General features: G+C 38.6%; 1 protein-coding gene and 1 non-coding gene across 2 annotated transcripts in view; both read right to left on the bottom strand.

Moving 5' to 3' along the window:
* The window catches only part of LOC110834517 (uncharacterized), an 82285-nt gene extending 69172 nt beyond the window's left edge, over positions 1–13113 (bottom strand). The window contains exon 1 of the mRNA XM_087352221.1: positions 12870–13113. Coding sequence (XP_087208347.1) covers positions 12870–13043 — 174 coding nt within the window. The 5' untranslated portion in view covers positions 13044–13113. The remainder of the gene's footprint in view (positions 1–12869) is intronic.
* Positions 13114–15132: 2019 nt separating this feature from the next.
* Positions 15133–15205, bottom strand: TRNAM-CAU (transfer RNA methionine (anticodon CAU)). Its single transcript has one exon. It is a non-coding gene; the product is annotated as a tRNA-Met (tRNA).
* Positions 15206–17450: the final 2245 nt, after the last annotated feature.

Here is a 17450-nt window from a genome sequence, read left to right as displayed (position 1 = left end):
ATGGCGTACATGAATATACCGGTGACGAGGAAGCAAATGAATAGATGTGAGGTGATGCAAATGTTTGCATGAATCACTGGGAGCTGATGGTAGCGGGCAGGAAAGAATTCCATGCACCGTGGAACGGAAATCAGGCGATATCCAACGCACTAAGATTGCCTGATTAAAGACGTATAATGACGTCATGTTCGCCATATTTTTCTTCCCGGAAACATTTCAATATCGTTTATGTAGTTTTAACTTCCAGCGGCTCCTTGACGTAATTTCGACAGCCAAACGGAATCCGCTGGCTCCCTGACAGCAGTGCAAGGCAGCTCATTTGCGCCGTGACAGTATCGCTCTCAGAAATAAGGACTGATAGGTCCGGTGTTTAAACCTTCTTAATTTATTGTTGAAATAACGAGGCTTTCAGAAGACCAAGGCATAGATAGGAAGATAATATTTATCTTTCGGAAATAAGGCAAAAAGGGTGCGAACTGGATTCATGTGGTTCAATACTGGGACTGGTGACGAACTTTAGTGAATATGGTAATGAATCATCGGACTTCATGAAACGCGAGGAAATTCTAAACGAGCAGAGTCACTATTTGCGTCTAAAAAAAGCATTTGGCTCCGTGAAATTAATAAGCTGTGCATTCAATGTAATTTTTACGGTATGAATCCTCCAGAATTCGAAAAATGGGTAATTTAGGGTCTCACCAACCTTTGCACAACGTGTAAAATATTTATCTACCGAACGCTGTAGTGTGGCGATTAGGAAGTACCACTGCTTTATAGGATTTGAGGTTTTCACGGCGGTGAACACGAAGATAGCTGTCTTCTGGGTTGAAGCGGCGTGTAGTGTGGTAGAAGTTTACCATCGTTTCAGAAGTCCTTGCTGCCTCCATCATCAGGGTGATGAGTTGTTTGTATTTCTGATATACCGTGTTGAATTCTCCACTGAAGTCTGCTTTGGTTATCACAGTCCCTCCAGACAATAAGTACAACTGACACTTTCGTAGTGACCTCATTCCACTCCAGCCCCCCAAACGTGTGCAAAGTGCCAGTCTATTTCGCGACAGCTGGGCTATAAGACTGTTTTTTTTTTCTAAATCAGAATTTACAATCAGCTTTCTACCCGACGCATGTAGACGTATGTAGAAAGAAAGCGCCTTTAAACAAACTTAACCTCAACATTCACAAACAGAGTTTATACAGCGCTCAAATGCATCAGATGAAGTTATTATGTTTCGGTCGTCAAAATTATTTCTTAGTTTAAGCAAAACGCATTCTCAACTGAATCTGTTAATTAGCGACTCAATCCAGTCCATACCCTCTCATCCTATTTCCATGAGATCTATTCTGTATTTAATATTATCATCATATCTACGCCTAGGTTTTCCTAGTGGTCTCTTCCCTTCAGGCTTTCTAACCAGAATTTTGTACGAACTTCGCATATCCCCATGTGTCCATCTCATTCTCCTTGACTTTATCGGCCTTATATTTGGAGAAGTGTGTAAATTATGAAGCTCGTTACTATGCACTTCTCCCCAGCCTCATACAACTCCATCTCTTTCAGAGTCAAACATTATTCCCAGCCCCAACAATCTGTTTTATTCCCAAAAGCGACAGGCGAATTTTCACGCAAAATAACAGGGAAAACTATTTTTTTTACCTTTGAGTTCTATGATAGCAAACGGGAGCAGCTTTTATTTGCCTAAAGAAGTCGAAGAAAACCAGAAAAAACGTGTTGGTGCAGCCGGTCTCCGGGCCAACATTTGAACCAGGGACTTCTAAATACGAAGGAGTGTTACCCAATCAGTGATGTTCGGTCAGTGTCAAATTGCCGAACGGGTATGAATTACGAAACAAAAATTGTGTACTTTGTATTTAAAGGTGTTATCCCAGGATGGAGGGACTCTGGAAATCCACAGAAAGCTTCAGTCAGGATAAGAAGTCTTTAAACCGAGAAATGAAGAAATTCTAACCATTGTAACATGATGCTTGTTACGTTATGATCATTCTATAGTACAAGAACTGTACATGCAACGGCGACAGATGCAAAGAAAGAGGCTGTGGCTTCCCACGGAAATAACATTGGTGTTTCTGTTATTTCTTGCTGGGAGAAATTATCGCTCCCAGATGATGCGTAATTCAAAATGATCAATTTTCTCGAAAACTGTAATCAGTAGACTTTCTGCTGCAAAATATGGCAGTAATTAAGCCATAATTAAGGTGTCGTATTTTGCGCCCATTTTAAATTAATCTTGATGGATCACGCCCACTCAAAATGCACGGTTCATGAAACAATATTATGAAAACTTAAACACGGCTATCCTGGGCCAAATTTGTAATGTTACAGCCACACACTAAACTCCTTCCCCATTCTTTCACATTAACTGGGCCACAAAAGCTTACGTTAGGTTAGATTAGCATAACGAATTTGCGAGCCCTGATAAAAATAAATAAATACATATTTAAAGCGCGCGAATTGATACTGCGTAGATTATCCCTAAATTATTCGCAAGTCTGATTTTGATAATACGCAGATAAACACCACTGTTCGAACGTAATGAAGGAAATAATTATCTGAAATAAAACACAAATAAAAATAATTCCTTTTGAAAATACGAATCCAGATGACGGCAAACCACATAAACTGTTTTAAAGCCTATGGAAACTAACAGAATTGTAATAAAAGAAAAAAATCCGATTAAAACGTAATATATGGTTCGTCAAATAAAAGATAAAACTATATTAATGTATTAAACAGAATAAAATATTATATTATCAGTAGCTGAGAAGGATGAAGTAGTGTATGTTCTAAAGTACCCTGACGAATGTTGGGAAATAGCAGACTCTCGATTATCCGGCATTCAATTTTATCCGACGTGCCGTGAAAATATGCATTACCAACTTCTAAAAAAAACCATTATGTTAAATACTACTTTTTTGTGACAATGTTTTCATATGATGCCGTATTTTATTTTCTTCGTGATTTAATATCATAAATTGAGTTAATATTTATTCCCATATTTTTAAATAGTCTTCCGTATTATCCGACCGTCCTTCGGTTCAGTTTAGGTCGGAGAATCGGGACTACTGCACTGTGTCAACCTGTACGACGCTAAACAGCCACCTGACACCACGAAATAAACTTTGTTAATGCTGTCAGAATTTGGTAGCACTGAACGCTGTAAGAAACAGCTCAGCTTAGTAAAGAACATCAAATAAAGAACTAAAATGAACACAAGAAAAATCAAATTTTATACTGAAAGATTAATCAAAACAGAAGCAGCATCAAATGTCTCATTGATGATTAATCGTGTTTCAGAAAATTAGTAGCATTTTAACCTGTTAGCATATTGAACTCCTTAAACCCAGTGGTAACAATATGTACCACCTGCTTTAACAATTGTTAACTACATTTTGCCCAGAGTGTATTTATGGGTATCTTATAAACCTCACAGTAAACAGTAATTATTTCCTTAAACAGGATTAAGGCACTGATCACTGTAATAGAGACGCGTTGTATTTTCTTTTAGGTAAGAAATTAAATTTCGATAACATTCAGACGAGTTCGGCCTCGAAAGGTTAATAAACTGTCATTACGTTTTAATTTGTCCTCATTTACAATCCGGTAAGCCTCGAGCCAAAATGAAATCGTGACATGTAGCCCCAGGTCTTGTAATGTTGCAAAACCCTCCCCCCCCCTAACTTCTTAGACCTTCATCCCCTCCCTCACACTCAGCACTGACAAGACACGAGTCGAGTAGTCGAGTCGATTCTTCTGTTGCACAATCGACACTTGACGTCGCTTCGTCCTTTCGCATTCCTCTATTTGAGCATCACGCCCAGTTTTCTATGGAATACGCCAGTCACTAGAGTTTATTTGAGGTATTTGAGGTGTCCTTCGAATCTTGCTAGCACAGTTCGTGTTTGCATTTCAACTGTGATGTCAGTAATGTCTTTGCAAATATTATGCTAGTAGCACATTCTTTTCAATGCTACTTACGTACTACGTGAAGACCCTCACTGTTGTAAATATGGCGTCGTCAGGGTCTTCTATTTCCTTCTGTCAACTCCATCATTCTTAGTCTTGACACTAACAATGACATACAGCCTATATGTATTTTCTGACGAAACAGTTGACACTTCCAGTAACAATGATAATACCAATACGCTGCCTACAGCTACTGTCGAAAATGGAAGCTTATGTCAATCCAAAAAAACATTTAAAAGACATCACTGGTTAACACACCGTTTTGGGAACAACTTGAGGAATAGATTAACGTACAAATTCATTAATTACGAATGAATTTTTTTCATAAGATATTGCGCAATGACCCTCAGGGACTAAGTCTGGCCATGAATCATGGACAGATACCCTGTAACAGGCCGTGATAATGATAAAAATTACAAAGCGAATAAGTCAGTCAACAAAGCGAGCGATCACAGGCTGAACGACAGAGGTTCGATTCCTGACAGGCACAAGGCGTCTGTCCATACCCACTGGTTCCAATCAAAAAACTACTCCGGACGATTCCTCCGTGGGTAAGCGGCCGGAAGGTAGAGATGGTCATTCATTTCCATGTAGGCATAGAAAATAGCTCCAGATTGTTGTCTGTCGCCACTACGACGTGTTGTCAGGCAAACGAACAATTATAATAACAACAATATATTACGATCAGTAAAATAAATGAAGATATTAGAGAGCAAACACAGGCTAATAATTAACCAACTAGATGGCTTAGAAAACCGGAAGGTTCATCAACGAATCAACCAAAGCCCTCCAACGGTCCAACAAAATTCAATCACGAAAAACAGACTAGATAATCCTTCAGAAGAAAATTGTTATTCAGCAAGTAATTTTCCGCCTGTTATGAAATCAGAAAGTTCATTACCGTGTTCACAAAAGCCCATTATTTGGTACTCATGCTGACCCAGATGAAAATAACTCACATCCTCATACCAAGTTTGTAATATCTCTTTTTGCATTATCCTTCCATGTACGCGTATTTTGGTCTGATCCCTTCTTGTTTCCAACCAAATCTCTGTACGCATTTCTCATTTCTCACGAGTGCTACATGCATCTTCCATCTTGTTTTCCTTCATTCAAACATCGTAACAAAATAAAACGACCCGTTACTAAAGTTCCTCATTAATTCACTCAGGACTGTCGAGATTCAAACCGGGTACCCGAATTCAGGTCTAGAGGGTTACCGCCACATCACACAAGGATGGCCTTGTCAAAGTCAATGTGCGTAGAGTAACCTGGTTTCTTAGCTCAGAAGCCGTTTATTTGGTTAAACAGCCTCGCCCGGATTAAGCGAACAGCAAACACGAAATGCATTCCGCATGTACGTTTCGTCTTAAAGACTCAAACAAACAAATGACTCACGACGATGATGATATCAGTTCATGACTTGAGAACAGTTCGCAATTTCCTGAATAAAATTACACTTAATATGAGGAGTAAATTCCAAGCGCAATACGGAACTGCCACTCGCTGCACCTACGCTAATGTGTCAGGGCGATGAGTTACAAAATACCAAGAAAACGGGCAGGGCGTGGACTGGGTTGAGCTGGCACAGGATAGGGAACAGAGTCGTACGACTCTGAACAAGGTAAAGAAATCTCGGATACTATGAAAGGGGAACATTTCTTGTCTCGCTGAGCAACGATTAACATCTTGGAAAGGACTGGTCCTAGAACGAGGTTAACCTGAGAATATTAAGAAGCCCAGAAGAAAGGATGTAACTGGATGCTGGAGGAAATTACATTATTCACCATGTTTTATTAGGCTAATCAACTCGAGGAGTATGAGACGAGTGGGTTTTTAACACTTTTGGGGAACATAACAAATGAGTACAAAATTTTAGTCGCAAATCTTAACGCGAGAAGCAACTTGGTAGACCTAGTCGTGGATGAGGCAGATGACATTACAGAAAACACTGTGTATACAAATGCTGACACCAAAGTTACTTCTCTCCGGCCGGTGTTTCGGATGAATCGTGATCATCAATGTTGGTAGTCACCGTCACGCCTCGGTGATCTGCAGCGGTAATAAACATTCACAATAGTGAAAAGGGTGTCATTGCTACAACTTCATAAATTTCCGGTTAACGTTTTAAATTTTCACGCCACGGATTGTCATCCAAATGCCTACGAAATTTTTCGTTATGAATTTCATTTTCGAAGAAATTCAGCCAAGAAATTTTCCACCCTTATGAAAACCGAAGGTTCTGGCTTCTGGGTTGTAGCGCCGTGTAATCTGGTAGAAGATGACCAATGTTTTCAGAGGTCCTTACTGCCTCCATCATCATGGCGATGAGTCATCAACCCAGAAGACAGCCACCTTCATACTCACCGCCGTGAAAACCTCAAATCCCGCATTCATTACCACGTTCACAAAAGCCTACCACTGATCACCTTCAGCCCGTAAAATCCAATCCACATTCTCACAACCTATTTCTTTGAGATCCTCAATATAACTCTCCCATCCACCTTCTGCCCTCTCAACATGCTTCATCAAAACCCATCATAGTGTATCCGCCCCTCTTCACCTAGATATTCCAAGTTATCACATTCAAAAAGGTTTCTCCAACAAAATTCTGTATGCATTTCTTGTCTTCCCAACCTTACCGCATATCCTTCTCATTTTAATCTCCTAAATTTCAACAGACGTAACAAAAAGAGGCATAGAGATACTTTACAAATCCTCTAGTCGCAGTGGTGTTGCGAAGAGTTGATCTTTTCATCTCGTTTGCAAAGTGATGCAGATGAGAGAAAATTAACTAAGCGAATGATTCTCTTCACTCGCGAATCTTACGACCCACTTACGAGCCGCAACTCAAGAACTGAACATGAAATTACTCTTATGCAGAAGACCTTAATCGGAGAACAGACGGCTGTTTGATGCTGCGCTCCTCTTCTGACAGAGTTATAAAACAGCGCGTAATATTTTCTTAAGCACAATGAGCCTTGTAAACATTGCTTCCCTCTTTCTGTGTACTGTTCATTCTTCTCTTTCTCTCTTCATTCCATGCTTCCTTTTTATCCTTTCTTCAGAATTACTAGTGCAAGTTCAGAACTAATTCCACTACTATCAGTTTTTTTCGGTAACATGTCTCCATATTGAGTTCAAAGGTCAAATAACAATAAAAACCTGAATCACCATCCTCGCATCAACATAGCTTTTTGAGACGCCATATTTTTATTTTACATTCTATCCCCCTTCCCTTTCAAAATTCTTTCCTATTCAAAAATCTATTGTCATTCAGAACTTGGAACCTTAAGAATACACTCGAGTGTCATATTGTGAAATTTATCTAAAATGTTATTATCCGTACTTACACAAAAGATTACTACCTTTCTCATCTAAATACCAATACAACAGCGACAAGGACAATCCGTTTGGATTTACGCGGGGATTCTCTAACATTTTCATCATAAATAATATTACATACTGGACAACCACATAGTTTTAACCAAATGCGCAACTATTTTGACTGGAATCCAACAGTAACCATTCTCAGCCGTCTGTATCCATTAATTTTAAAACAATTTCGTATCACACTCGAATATTCAACAAAAGTGAAGCGGTGTAACATACAGTTAAAAGTTTTAATATCTATATTACGCAATCAGAATTCAAATATTTAACTGCAGTGTAGTGACATCATACAAGGAAATGACCCGAGAAGAGTTATATAACCCCGCAACACGTCATTGCAAGAGAGCTAAATACAAGGTATAAATAAAACTGTTGTAAAAAGATGGAAAATAATATTTTTGAGGCATTAAATTCAATGGGGCTAGTGTTGCTTCGATCTCTCAATTTCGCACTGCAGCCATGTTAATTGGAATTGTTTAATTAGTATCAATAATATTGATGTTTATAATTGGATCAGGGAACGCAGACAAGACACGCAGGTCGCTAATAGTGTTTCGATGCACGAAATTGCTCCAGAGGAATGGAGCTTGTGAACCTTGTACGGTGAACGGGGACTGGCCAGTCTACAATCATTGAGAGCAGACAGTTGAATGATGGATGCGAGAGCCGCTTGCAGGAGTTTTACAAATATATTACGTTACAAGAAAATGAAGAGTCCTTCCTAATAAAACTTCATCCTGCTATGGTACCCGCGTTCTGAGTGATCTATTGGCAGTTTGTGTTGTTTGGACAGGTCTTCACATGAGCCATTCAAAACTGTCTGTAACCCAGTAGATGTATTTGACATAGGAACGATTTCACTTACTAGCTCGGGTAGTCTACCTGCGTGGCTGTCCATGTCTGCCGCCGATGAACGGATTTAAATAACTCTTCAGAACGGACTTTCACTGCTAAAACGCGTTTAATGAAACCAAAAGCACAAATAATCACTGTGACATCAAAGGAGGGATGATAATATTAAACACAAACTAGATTGTTTTCCATTAAATGTGTTAGTAGAACCCGGACATTCAACACCGCTAACACAAAAGCCGGTCACTGCACTTAATCTGAGCCAGTTCAATCTCTGTAAATGATAATCCTCTCACCTCATTCTTGGTCTTACGGTTGGATATTTTCTAAGTTCTATCTCACCAAAATTTTATATTCACTCCCTGCCTATCTTATTCTAGCTGCATGCCCAGTCTATCATAGCCTTCTCTTATTCCACTACCCACATCCAATTACACTCACAGAACTAGATAAGTTGCACAAACCAAATTATTCCTTGTTTCGTAAAAATGTCTGTCTTAGGTCCAAATATTTTCCTGTGTAGTTCTAACATTTTCATTTCTGTTGCAATAAAATGACATAATTTTTTAAGGTACCTCACTGCGAGTGAGTGCCGAAAATGTCCCACGGGAATGAGAAAAAATACATGAATTTGTAAGTTTCCATTCTCTACCGGGTAAGGTTTGGTTTGGTTGGGTCAAGTTATAGTAGGGTAGGGTGGGATATTTTAGGTGAGGGTTACTATTACATAGTACACTGCGTCAATCCGTCAGCTTATCTGAATTACTTCTTTCAGTCTGACGCATAATCTGGGCTTCATCTAGGGGAGGTTCTACAAATCATCTGACCAAACCAATTTCTTTAATCCCCAACGCAGAATTTTTCTTAAAAAGCTTATTGTCACAAATTCCCTCCCTCATCAACGTGTTTACAACCCCCAACCACTTGATTCTGTTCCATGCCAGCTAACACATCGCACCCCGTCTAACCCTGTATTGCAAATACCGCTTATTAATTTGTTAGAACCCTCTTCGCTTGAAATATTTCGACTAGAATTTTGTATGAATTTCTCATCCATCCATGCGTGCTATTTTCCGTACTCATCTAACGTCACAAGATTTAATCACACCAACAATATCAGAACAAGATTAAAAATGTAAAGCTCCCACTTTTGTAATTTTCTCCATCCTCCTGTTTCTCATCGTTTCCCATGTCCTAATATTCTTCTCAGAACTTCGTGCTCTGACGTCACAGAGTTTCTGGAAGACCGACAACACGGCATCACAACCCAGAAAACCACGATCCACATTTCACTGCCGTTAAAGCACCAGATTTCATATTAGATGTAAGTTCTGCTAATAGAAGCAATAATACCAAGTTTCACCCTCATTTTAATATTTAGTTTTTTAGGTAGGCTTAAGACGGGAATAAAAATATTGTTGTTCCCCAGTTCGCCTGACCTTAAGATTGTTTATTAGTTATCGTTATATTACGATTTTCCCGCATTCTGGTAGTGAATCACGTATTTACGTATTCCTTGCATTTAGTTATCACTTTCATTGTCCGATAAAGTAATTTCATCAGCACAGACCGAACAATGACGCCTCCTATTGAATTCCTGACCACCCCTTCTCTTGAACATTACAAATGACGTATTAAAAAGCGAAACAGAAAAGAAACATAGATAAAGTAAGCTTATCACTGTTTCAAACCATCCTAGCCAGTAAATCCATCCAAAGGGTAATTTTTAGCTCTTTTTTAAAATAAAATGTCTTAATAATTATATCGAACTCCAACAGCGCACTGAGTTCATAAGTTGGAAACATCAAAACACCGTACTTGACGGGACTGTTCATTACTCTAGATTTAAAAACCAAACAACTTTCCTTCCGAAATAAAACGTACTAAAATTACATCCTATGATAACCTAAGCACAACCGGGCCACGTAACCACGCCGAGGAAAACAAACTGGCCTCGTAAGTCCATGCGGATGTGCAAAGTACTGTATACGCGCATGAATACAATAAATACAAAAATCTGTTTCGTGTTTGAAACTCCGCTCAGCGAGTCCTTGAAAGCCAGTGAGCTAGTCATCAAATTCTCCGTCTTTTATGGTTCACTGCCCTCAGTCTCTATCCTGAGCCAGATGAGTCCAGTCGACGTCCTTCAAAAGCCAGCCCAAAACTAACCTCCCATCAACGCCTGGTCTTTCAAGCTTTCTTTCGTGTTTTCCAACCAAACCTTTGTATGTATTTACATGTCCGCCCTTCTCTTCATCCAAACACAGAACGTTGTGGATGCATCATGGTTATCGTCTGCAAATTTCTTAGCCTCGTACTGCTTCATCTTTCACAAGCTCAAACACTGCCCTCAGGACCCTGTTATCACAGACCCCAGATCTGTGTTCTTGCCTTCAAACGAGTAACGAGTTTCACACCCGCTTAATGAGTTTTATAAACAACTACGGGAAGACAAAATATTCTGAGGCGTCCCACGAATACGTTTAAGAGAGGGCATAATATTTACTCCTTAGGGACATCAGCTGAAGGCAGAGATGGTCAAAATACTCCCTAACGTCATCTGTGGAAGCTTGCAAATTTCCAGCAACACACGCTGCTGCCAATATTTCGCGATTCTAGCTTTTCTATAAACTTCTGTCCATACAGTACCAAACCTTACGCGATCTTGAATTAGCTATAGCAAACGTTGATCTCCTTACTCAGTTATGTAGGCCTATGCCTCAATTTGAAATAATTTTGTTCTAATTTGTAAAATAGTTTTCAGTATCATGGAGATGGACTGATTATGGACTATCAAAATTGTAAAATCGTTGAATTATAGTGCATTAATGAGACTCAAAGTGAATGTAACCATTTAGTTCTCAGGCCACTACACGAGCCTTCCCGAATTGCAACACGGTAAAGCATTTTTTTTAAATAGCCGAATCAGCAGGACGAAGTTCTCCAAAAGTTAAAACAAGTCGAGTAATTTAGACGTAACTTAACAATTACAGCGCGTTCGATGTCTGATTGCTTCTGGATTTTCAGTTCAGTTAAATACGGTTATCTGCTTAAAATTATTCATATATGGACTTTTTACATCACCCTTGTTCAAAAGAATAAACTACGACGTTTCGGAAACTGTCTCTTCAGGTGAGAGGCACCTACTCAGTTGCGTCCGTCAGAAGAAGCGAATCTCCATCAATGGACAACGTATGTCATCCAACGTCGTGGTATGTTTCTTTTAAACAAGGACAATGGGGAAAAGTCCAGATAGTGAACAGTTTTAAATGTAATCCACCATCGTCAGAACCCTTTAGAACTGAATTACGGTTACCTGCGTTTGAAATGGGGCAGCAAACGAGCGATATACAATTTGGAAGAAGAAAAAAGAAAAAAAACAAAAAAAAAAAACAACAACAACAACATCAATCCATGATACTCTATAACAGCAACATTTATGGAAAATTTGTATTGGTACAAAAAGTATTTTTCCTTCTTCTCTAAAACGTCTGTTTAAAACATTTTTCACTCCTATAAATATTCAGCAGAATTCCAAAATTAAAAAATCAGTTATTACCTCAAACAAAACACAACGCGTCACTATTCGTTTAGGTAGTCTTTGAAACCGTCTGACGACTGAAATGGCACGACAATTTTTCGTTAAATTCTCCCCTCTCAATACCAAATTTCATGATAATCCGTTCGGTCACACTGTAGTTGCTACGTGCGCACGGGTGGACAGACAGTACGACTGTTTTAATTGTCGCCCTTCAGAGTTGGGAACTCGCAAAATAACAATCTGATAACAACTTTGTCTCCACGAACGACTTCCGTCGTTTGAGAAACAACATCAAAATTGAAATATTTCCCGAAAGGCAGGTGAATTGTCGGCACAGTAATCGATTATGATTTTTTATTAAAACTTTCGTATTACGTTTGCTTCACACCTGAGCTTTCTACACGTTTGTAATTCAAAAACATTTATAAAGATTTCGACATTATTCGTGACAGGAAGATGGGCATCCTACTGGGCAATCCACCGTATTATTTTCGGTTTTCCCTACGAGGAACTGCCATTAATCCTTATCGTCTTGGTGCGAATCCGCAGAAACCTTCAATACAGGCTACATTGTATAGTATACTGAATACAATGAGATGAAATAAGCATTATTTATGGTGAGCAATTCACAGCTTTTACCTAAATTACTTCGCAGTTGAGTCTAGTCTCTGCATGTCTTTAAAAGCAGCAGCCTTGAACACAAAAATTAATGACCATGTCTAGAGGCATTTTAAAATATCTCGAAAATCGATTAAAAAATTTCCTCCGTTAATGTTCACCGGTTTATTTAACAGCAGCACAAACAAGTTAAATGCAACACAAACAATAGGTTGATGTCGATCATACATGATATGATAATCGATTGTTATTGAACCGGTAAAAGTGTGGGAGTAGGCGGCATTAGCCAATTTCGGGAAAACCTCGGACAACCTCTGGCCGATATTGGTATTGAAAATATCCAGAACTCAAGGAACAGCATACCTGCAGTTGATAATGAGTCATATCAGTGCCAAAATTTATACAGTTCATAGCTCGTCAGCATTGCATGTCACTCAAACACAGATAAGTATATTCGTAAAGTAGTAATGTGTGTTGAAATACCTGACAGCAGGCTGCATGGTGCAGGGGTGAAGTACCCCCTACGCCGACCCCACCAACACTTGCGCTACCCTCTTGTCGTAATCGGGCACGTTGCACCCTCGCAAGAGTGGGTGAATCCAAGAGAGAGGGAGATGCACTGCCCGGGGTGGAACAACCCGCGTCTACCACCAACATCTCGTTCGAAATGAATCTCTCGACACACTTCTACGCCGGCGACAGCCCGCGCCAAACTGTAGCTCTAGTGGCAGCCTGTCGACTGGCAGAGCCACGCAGCGGCCAGGCACTGTAGCCTCATAAGCCTCTTAAACTGCCTAATCTTTACCGCTTGCCTAATCACAGTATTCATGAAGTCTCAGCATGTACACTGGATGCAAAATAAATCCGAGATTGGATGACCGTTAAGAATACACAAGTGGGAGGGAGGGATAAATCACGAAGCTACAGCGCATGCAGAGAAATGACGTTCTCTGCATACTACCGGATGTGAAATTAATACTAATTAAAAAGGGAAGAAATGTTTTCAGTTACACTATACATGCTCAGACAGACTTTTTACCACATTGCTCCTCCTTGCCCTTTTCATCTCACCTTCCCATTCTTTCTATGACAAGCTTAGAGTTATTTTGCGTCCACTATAATTCCATGGGGACAGAATCTTTCTTGAGAAGCTAATATCACACATTCTCCATTAACTCGCTCTTGGCGAATGAGCGATTATATTTCTAAATACCTCAGGTAAAACTACAGGATAGGGGGGGGAAAATGATCTTTGTTTAGTTAACCCTTCCTGAATCGAACAGGCTACAGAAGGTTGAACGATAAAATGATTATGAACGATGACTTCGAAATAAATTTGTAAGAAGTGGTCGTGACCTATTTAAATATATTACTATCCCACCATTTGTCTAGAGGGGCTAAGGATGACAACAGAACCCTCTGTCAGTACAGCTAATAGCCAGCTGCAATCTGTAAGGCTGTAAGATAAAAGACTCACTTATACTCGAGCGAGCAGGAAAAATAAATGCAGTTTATAAAAAAGTTATTGATCGACTTTCATCATAAGAGCGTGGAGTTGCATTTTCAAGGAAAATCAGTTTTAATATTTTATGTCAAATATTATCATTAAAAGATTTTAAATAAACAATTCTTATTCTAATATTCTAATAACTAATTTCACACATGAAACTACGGGGTGAATATTTAATTGCCCTTTTCAGTTTTCCACTTCAAAATTAAAGAAATTCATGTTGCGCTAACCTGAGAAGAAAGAAGGGCAGTGTCCAAGTGCTATTTATATTTATACAAAGGAAACGAGAAAAATCGTGGCGAATATATTTGAAAGTAAAACTACGAAAAGACAAATGTTCTTGGGTTTAGGAGAAATATATTTTTTTCGCGTGACATCCAACGATATGTATAGAATGATAAGGCATTTTGACCACGAAAGTTTGATAAGAAATGTAAGCGTTAATAGAATTATCTCGCATTAACACTGTGGGCACTCCGCTGGTGTACTGAAAAATCATTTGATTTTTCCTTCAGTTACTTCAAGTAAGAATAGCAAAAATATTATAAAGTTAAAAGTTAAGTAACCACCAATGGTGCGCGACCCACAGATTACTTAAAGTTGGTGATAATAGGTTGTCATCACATTTCTCTCTTTTCCGATGTTTACTCTACTCATTTACTCACAGAGGAGATAACTACACAGACATCGTGTAACAGGCGTCTTCCGGCACAGTGTTCCAACATGCTGTCAATTTCCAGCGCAAATAACGTTTACAACTCCGGGGACTGCAAATTTACTTTCCTTTTGAGTTTTCGTTCTTTTGATATGGTTTAAGTACCCAGAAAAAGGTCTAATATTTATGACACAAAAGGAATATAAAGACAGTCTTGAAGATAATGTTGTCTGGTGCTCAACTACCACGAAATAAAGATATATGAGGGAGTGGAGGTATGTCTTCATTCTTGACCTTGGAGATAACCTATAAATTTCAGTCCCCGTCCATTGTCTCCGCCCCCAGAAAGGGACCACGGTGCCCGTTGGTGAGGAGGCAGTCGAGAATCAAACCACGATCGTTAAGCATACAACTTGCTATGAAGAAACGAGAAAATTTTGAAAGTAAGGTGTAGATTGGATTCATCTGACTCGTACTGTAACGGGCTCTTATGAATACGATAATGAACCAATATACAAAAGTCGTTTCCTTTTGCTGTTTTTAATGCAAAACAAAATAGTTTGTTTTCTGAAGGGAAAAAATGCCCCGGGTGAGGATCGAACTCACGACCTTAAGATTATGAGACTTACGCGCTGCCTACTGCGCTACCGAGGCTACAAGAGCAATGCTTTATTCTATAAGTTATCAATACAAAAGTAGACGTATCATCTTACAGTTTCAGACTTATTTGGGAACACCGAACGGAAAGAACCTATCAACAACATAAAAGCCACATATTTAAAGAAGGCCCCAAGAATATAAAAAAGTCACACCATCGTGCCTGGAATGATTAACAAGAAGCAGACTTTTCTGATACAGAACCCAGAATAGAACTACTAGTACCATCTACCAACAGCAATGTGAACTCCTTTAACGCATGCATTACAACGAACAGAATTGGTGTCTAATAGTAACGAAAATATGTGATAAAGGAAATAGGAAAATATTCTACAGAAGAAGAGACCCCAACAATTAAGATAAATGATAATGTAACAAACAGCCCTGAACTAAGAGAAAACGCTTTTAAAACTTACTTCTTAACAATCATAGAAACAATGACACCAGGATCTCGACAAAAGCTGCAACAAAATATCTAGCTGTAGCTATATCTTCAGACGCAAAATATCGTTTCTGGGCAAAGAGCTGAAAAGCAGACAAAATAACACGAACATTAGACTAAACTCCAAATTTGAATATGATCAGAGCGACATTTCCACAAAAACTTCCCTCGTTTATTTTACCTAAAGTGGACAGAACAAAAATTAAGGACAAAGTATAACGAATTAATGGCGAAAAGCAAGGGTAAGACCACAGAGAAACAAATAAATATGAGGCTCGTACAAACAGTAAATGGCAAGAACTATGAAGACAAAAGAACATGACTTTTAAACAAGTATCATAATATACCGGGATGGACTTCAAATAATACACGAACAATGGCGGCGAAGTGGGAGATGGCCTAGGGTCTTGCGTGCCTCACACTTGCGTCTCTTCTCCTCATACCGTTGCAGTAATTTGCCCTATAAAAGCAATTTATCTGAGACTGACACAAATGAAACAGGAAATGAGAACATTTTCGATAAAAGCTTACAACTTCCAAAAAATACTATTTTTGCCGGTAGTGATTGTGTACTGTTCGGTTGCACTACCACTCCTCTTCATGTCTGAATAATTGGCAATTGTTGGCCGCCTATATTAGTAGTCTTCATGGACAATGACGTATTTATCAATGATTGGCCATTGGTGTTGTTATTTGCGTTTGCATGTCCGCATTATGCGAATTAGTCTTTTCACGAGAGTATTCGTGCTTTTAATTTAAATACTTGCCAATTTTTTATGGTGATGGGACAAGAAATTGGCAGGAAAAATAAATCAGCCGCTTTTGAGTTGTAAAAACAGCAATATTGCTTAGTGGACAAGGCTGTGTTCTTTTGTTAAGTGGGAAGTGTATCCAAACATATTTATATTGTTCATGTTAAGCATCATCCTTAAAATTGTAAATATAAATTCTTATTCAAACATATTCTCCTCCTTTCATTGGCACAATTGATATTTGTATTCATGAAGAAGGAATGGGTACAATATTGATGTTCATTTTTGAAAATGATTACTGCATATGGCCCTGTAAAGACAAATGTACTCGGTTTCAGAGATAATATTTTTTTATTTTACATAAATTATCATTTATTCGGTGCTGTTTTTGTTATGTGACACTTATTATGTATGCCACGAAGAAGACATATTTTATTGAATTCATAACTGCAACTAACCAACCAAAATGTATTCTGCGGGTCCATACAGGCGTTCATAAAGTGAAGCAGCTTCATCAAGCAACTGAAAAAAGTGAAAACAATGATTACAGTACATATATTGCAGGATACTCTGACTTTAATTTTAATCAGATTCACATTTTCAAACGATTGCAAATTACTTAACCTCAATATTGATTGCTTCCCTGCCAAACTGTTTCAGCAAAGGATCTATGATCAATTATTTTATTGATGCAAATAAATCAATTCAAAACTACTTCACTTCATATAGAATGGTTCTTTAACTTTTAAAGTTGTTATAATTTTGTTGATTTCAGACTTAATTTGATATCATCAGTGATCTGAAGGTGGTGATAGCTTACAACCATTTTGAGGTTAGGTTAGATGTAAAGTCTGAGTTTGAAGAATCCTTAGGTCAGCAAATGTCAAAATACTTTTCAAACATTCCTACAGTACTGAAAAATTGCATTTATCTCTTACAAATAGATCACTCAGAAACATAGTCTATAACTTACTTTAGTTGTATTTAGTTTGGGCAAAACTGCACATCTCATGGCCTGGAATGAAAGCAAACAACAGAAAAATTTATA

This window comes from Zootermopsis nevadensis, unplaced genomic scaffold (genome assembly GCF_977971745.1).
Source record: "Zootermopsis nevadensis isolate Lab colony 2312 unplaced genomic scaffold, Znev_1.0 Znev_ptg000021l, whole genome shotgun sequence".
Taxonomy (NCBI): domain Eukaryota; kingdom Metazoa; phylum Arthropoda; class Insecta; order Blattodea; family Termopsidae; genus Zootermopsis; species Zootermopsis nevadensis.
Note: the sequence above shows the minus strand (reverse complement) of the source record. Positions and strands in the feature narration are given on the sequence as shown.